At 30.4% G+C, this 5,872-nt stretch overlaps 1 protein-coding gene across 1 annotated transcript; it reads left to right on the top strand.

The window, feature by feature from the left end:
• Positions 1-444: 444 nt before the first annotated feature.
• On the top strand, positions 445-2,272 carry LOC111711074 (beta-1,4-mannosyl-glycoprotein 4-beta-N-acetylglucosaminyltransferase; the record flags this gene model as incomplete). Its single annotated transcript, XM_023485322.1, is given in 2 exon segments — positions 445-492; positions 1,668-2,272. Coding segments are annotated over 2 exon segments (133 nt in total), but the record flags the coding sequence as incomplete, so codon positions are not given.
• Between the last annotated feature and the right edge of the window lie 3,600 nt (positions 2,273-5,872).

Raw genomic sequence — 5,872 nt, 5'->3', positions numbered from 1 at the left:
GGGGGTCCGAAAATCGTTTTCTGGGAAATTCCCCATAAAGTGACATGTCCAAGTAACAATGGCATCCCATTGAACTTTTATCTGAACAATATCGCCGTTTTTATACCTTGAATTCTGACAATATCATTCATTGTCTCTCCTGTTGCATAAAACTCTCGTCACCGAAGCCACAACTGAAAAAAAAATTAATATTTAGCGACGAAAATCTAGGATATCTTATTCATCCATGATCAACTAAAGGTTACAAGGGTTTCTTATGAATCGGACATGCTACTTTATAAATTGAGGGTTACTTAATATAATATCACGTCCTCAGTTTATTTATTGACATATTATTTATGATAAACTACGCCGTTATTTGTTCATTTTTAAGTTAGAGTTGAGCTCACGTTTTCTTCCTAAATTATCACATTTCCAAAAAACCCCGAGTGTAGAATTGATCAGAACTGGTGGATGGTTTGATGGATCTAAACCCTTCATATCAGTCCCAAGGTATAATTCATTCAAGAATACTAGTTAAACAGTTACAGGGTTTCCCACAAGGATGAGATTGTAAAGACGACCTAAAACTCATATAAAAGGACAATCCCAAGGATGCCTTGAATATATTTTTTTAATGATTTATTAAATTATTTTGCAAAGAAAAAAGCAAGTTTAAAGTTGCTGAGAATCATAAATATAAGTAAACTAATAACATAAATTCCGTACAGTCGTCTTTGAAGTCTCATTCTGTATTGGTAACCCAGTACAAATTAAAAATTTCATGAATGTACTTCACATTAAATAAACAAGAGATGTGAGATTGCTTCTTTTTCTGATTTTAGCGTTTAAAATTTTTTTTATTTCAACTCTTAAAAACACCATATATGATTTTATGTTTGCAAATCGTTAAAGCTAAATACCCATAAAGGATGAGACTTCAGAAACAACTGTATTGAAATTTTTTAATATTTTGTTTGACATTTCTGGGCTCGTACAGCTGTAAACTTGTTTTTAAATTGTTAAGTATACAATTGAAAGACTATATTAAGATTTGATTTTCAACTATTATAAATTCCAGTTCATCGATAAGATTTTAATAAGAACCTAAATAATCTTTAAATATGACGGGTTTATGTTTTTTTGCTCTTTGGCATTTAAAAACGTCTTCTTACAGTCTTATTTTTAAAATTTTAAAAAATCTTAAAAATAAATACAAAATAGTACAAAATTGTACAAAATTATTTATAATAGCATCACAGTTCCTTTGTTTCCCCATCTTCTAAGGGTTTATATTTAATTATTTGGAAAAGAAAAAAGAAAGAAATGAATGTAAGAAATAAGATTGAATAATATCCGTGAAGTCGTCTCTAAACCCTGGTAATGTCTAGTCGGTTTCAGCGTAAACTATGAAATAAATTACAGTGAGGCCCATAAAACTATGAAATTGGAAGACAAATGTTGGATTCAAGTTTTAATAGTCTAATAAACTCAAAACGCAGGAATTGTGCAGTGTACTCAGACCCATTTCACTTGATAAAATGTTTATCAAACTTTAACCCGGTTAAACTTCTTGTTTTTTATTACACCTTCAATTACACAAAATATTGTTTGAATGTCACTTTTTTCACAGATTTATGTGTCTCATTAAAAATGTGTATATAACAAATGATAAATATATGTTTCAGAACAAAGAATGATACTGGATTATTTGCACCGGATTATATTCTCAACTCAAACTTATTCCAATATCTAGTTAAACCACCCTCGTAAAAATAATTGTTCTTTTGTAAAAAGCTGGTTTTGTGATGTATAAGAAACCTCAGTAAATCAAGGAATGTATTAAAGGAACCAATAATGACCCTCCATTGAAATTCCGTTGACTTAGATTTATCTGTGAGTAATTACATTTCTGAAAAGCTGGTTTTAACATGAACTAGCATCTATCTATATATATGAAGTTGTAATCTCTGCTGGTTAATTTGTTTGTCCGATCATAACTGAGGAACCCCTTGACCGATTTACCCCAAACTTTGGGAACTCTGGAGACCAGCGGAAATGTTCTTAGCTTGGTTTTAAGATTCTAAGTTGAATAGGTCTAATTTTATAAGAAAAATTTAGTTTCCCGGTCAAATCGACCGAGTGCGGGTAAACGAAGAGAGTAACCATGAGAGTATCCTGGGCAACGCTGGGTTCCCAAGCTAGTATTATATAAGCTTCTCGATTAACAGCATTTAATGAAAATTGTTGCATACCAAAGAACCAACTTTTTATAAAGGAATAAATATTTAAGTATATAGATTTACAAATTATAAAAAAATGTGAAAAATTTATCTTTAATTGTAAAAAAAAATAAAAATAAATATTCGCTATGATTCCCTGTTTTTTGTTTCGCAGAATTTTCATGTGCTGAATATATAAGAAAAATTTAAGAATTTGAATAAATAATATTTCTTTGTGTGAACACAAAACAGACAAGCAAATGCTTAAAATTAAAATAATAACCATTAAAATACCCGTACAGGCGGACTGTTTAAAGAAAATATTCAAGGAAAGTGTGCTTCTTTATCACTCGAAATCTTGTATAAAAAACTGTTTAAAACGAAACGGCCCACTTAACATGATCGATACATATGATGGCTATTGAAGGAAAAAGTGTGTACAAAAAATAGAGATAAAAGTTTTTAAGAATGTTGTCCAATGCCTGGCATAAATAGGATACAAATTACAAAAATAGACGACAATGTCATGTTTATTCGGACACCCTGCATTTATATAAAACAGAACAGAGATAAGAGAGTTACAGAGATCGATTAACACCTATATAATATGCGATATTTTCCCCAGCATGTTCTATTGTGTACAAGTACTGTACACGACCAATTATAGGAGACATCTGTATTCAGGGATATTTATGGATCCTTTGAATAGGAAATGAAAAATCTTTAAAAATAGACAATATTCATAAACGTTATGTTTTATGTTTAAAATTGGAGTATTTCTTTAAAGTTGTAAAACTTAACCCCTGAATGCAACAAGTGGCCGTGAGATGTCAGTCAAAAAACATTACATGGAACCGTAGCATGGCGTGCCGGGACACTATAGGCCTGCTCAGCCTATCCAGGTAGAGTGTATGAGCAGTCTGTGTTATCTGTGGTTTAAGTATAATAGAAAGATCAAAATAAATGTTAATAATAAAACTGAGCCTATTTAAAGATTAACTTGATAATCGATTATGAATTGATAAAACCTATGATTTAATACCTCATATGACCTATTTTCATTGATTTCAGAGCCCAGAGGTAAACAAATTTTGGAGGTAACGACCTCCAGGATCAAAATGGGATATCAGAATGGAATCGGAACTTCAAAAAACCAATGATTTGATACCTCATATGACTTATTTTCATTAATTTAATATTGGACTCTTTTTGGAGGTCATTATCAAAGGGGGGTCAAAATGCAGGTCGGATCTATGTGTCTGTATCAGCGCATGACTTATATGGTAGCAAAAAATATGAAAACATGTCTGATTAACTTAAAATAATTGAATTAGAGTAAAAAAAAGTGGTAATTTTCCCATATTTTCTGAGTTCATGGAGGTAAAATGGAGGTCAATGACCTATGATCTCAAGTTTCGTGATCTATGTAGATGATCACAATTGGAGGCTGAATGCAAAATTTCAGCCTTCTACCTCAATTATTAGAACCAAAAGGCAGCCTGTACAAAATTGTGTGTCACAAAGTGTGGTATCCCCCTAGCATAACAGAGGCTCGGTGCTGCATAGCAAATCTGGAAGGGTTCCCTCCCACTTCTAGGACATATAAAGTTATGCCAGTTTTTAACAAAACATGCAGTAATATTTCTAGAAATTCTCTCCCCCCCCTTCTTCACGGCAAATTTAAGGTCCTGATTGTCTAAAATTTTGAACCCATTTTCACCCTTTAGATTTTTGTATTTTCTTGTCTAACTCTTTTCTTGCTCGACTATAAATTTCAAAATAATAATGTAATAGAGATAATTTAGTTTCCAAACAAAGCTGGGTTCCCTGGCTAGTTTTATATACGGTGGTAGGCGATTTTATCAATTTAATGAAGACGACTTTCGCTTTAATTTTTGTTTATATAAAGCTTTTAAACAGCATGGATACACAAAAACATCAAACAGAGAGAAGCTGTCAATTGAAAAGCAAGTAAACTTGTAATTCGAAAAAAACTTGTTAACAATTAAAATTTAAAAAGTCGTCCTCATTATATTAGTATAATCGCCTACCACCGTATATAAAATTATGACTGGAATTATGTCCTTGTAAATACTCCTTTAAAAATATTAAAAATTATTTCCGTCCTGTTGGCCGAAAAGAACTTAAGTATCCGTTTAAATGTCAGCATATTTCTAAGTGCCATAACCGATTCACGGAACAGGGTCTGAATTATTAAGCATAGAATTTATCAAATAGAAAGTGAAAAAACTAAAAACATGTTTTAAATATTTGTCAGCGAGTGTATTGACCAAAGTTAGTGAATAGTAAAAAACCCGATTATTTTTCGACTAAATTTGCATGAAAATAAAAAAAATTCAACAATTTTTCAAAATTTTAAAATTTTATCTTATAAAGTAGTATCTGGGGTTTCCAAAATGATATTAAACAATATTCCAAGTCAAAAACTATGTATTTTATGAACATTTTAAAAAACAAGTTCAAAATGTCCAAATACGTCGTTAAATTATAAGAGTTACAATTTTCAAAAAACTCAAAAAACGGAGTTTTTTAAGGTATTTCAAAAAGTAATGACATTTTAGAATAAAAATAACAAAATTAATTTTTTTTGTTCAGTTCTAAGGGTATGTTAGTGAGGTGCAAGTGGGCATCAATAAAATCGATGATTTTGGGGCTAAAACTGCTTATAAAACTATAAATTTTCAAAATATTCAGTATTAGTTGGTTTAATCTTTTAGACCATTATCTGGGATTTCCAAAATGATATAAAATATTATTCTCAAACAAAAACTTTGGATTTTATAAAAGATTTTAGAAATAAAATCAAGTTCAAAAATGGCTAAAAAATCACGTTTTTCCGGCGGCACCGGAAAAAATGGTCCAAAATTAAAAATATTTTGCATTTTTCTTAGTTTCATATATATCTATTCAAAAGAAAAAGTGCACCTCTGAACAATTTTTACAGGGTCGGCCTAGGATTCCCCACAAACTTATAAGCAGCAAACTATTTATGTCCTGTTCTTCAGTTTAAGATTTAATAGCTCTGAGTTCTAGCACTATAATAATATATTTCATAAAAACTCTGTACATTAGCGGAATAGAACAGCACAGTATACATGTGTATAGATTAGCTATAGATATAGATATAGATTATATAAAAATGACCTTAACACAGTTCTTGGCAGAAGTTTATTTTCTTTTGCAAATGATTGTTCTGTAAATCCTTCGGATCTTAGTAAAATGTTAGTTAAGAAACAAATGAAATATTTTGATGTCCCATTGGAACATGCATGGAAAGTTCCGATTTTACAAGAACTTTTAAATACAAGAATGAATAATTTATATGTTGAAGGATCCGATGATTACGGTATAACCGAAATGATAAATATGTTATTTAATGAGAATTGATCAATGTTGTCTATTTGTGCATATTTTGCATATTTTCTCTTTTCTTTTGGAAACCTGTATTTTCAAAAATTTATTTAAACAAATTTAAACTACACCATTTATATATGTATTTATATCTTTGTGTGTGAATAAATCTTTATAATAATAATAAAGATTCACTTGAAATTTCAATTTATCATTTAGTCCAACGGAACTGGAAGAATTATAATGTTCAGTTTTCACTCTTCAGCTCCAGCTTCTTCAGAACCCGGAGCTGAACACGA

This window comes from Eurytemora carolleeae, unplaced genomic scaffold, assembly GCF_000591075.1.
Source record: "Eurytemora carolleeae unplaced genomic scaffold, Eaff_2.0 scaffold946, whole genome shotgun sequence".
In the NCBI taxonomy this organism is placed as follows: Eukaryota; Metazoa; Arthropoda; class Copepoda; order Calanoida; family Temoridae; genus Eurytemora; species Eurytemora carolleeae.
The sequence above is the reverse complement of the archived record's forward strand: the minus strand, read 5'-3'. Positions and strand labels throughout refer to the sequence as shown.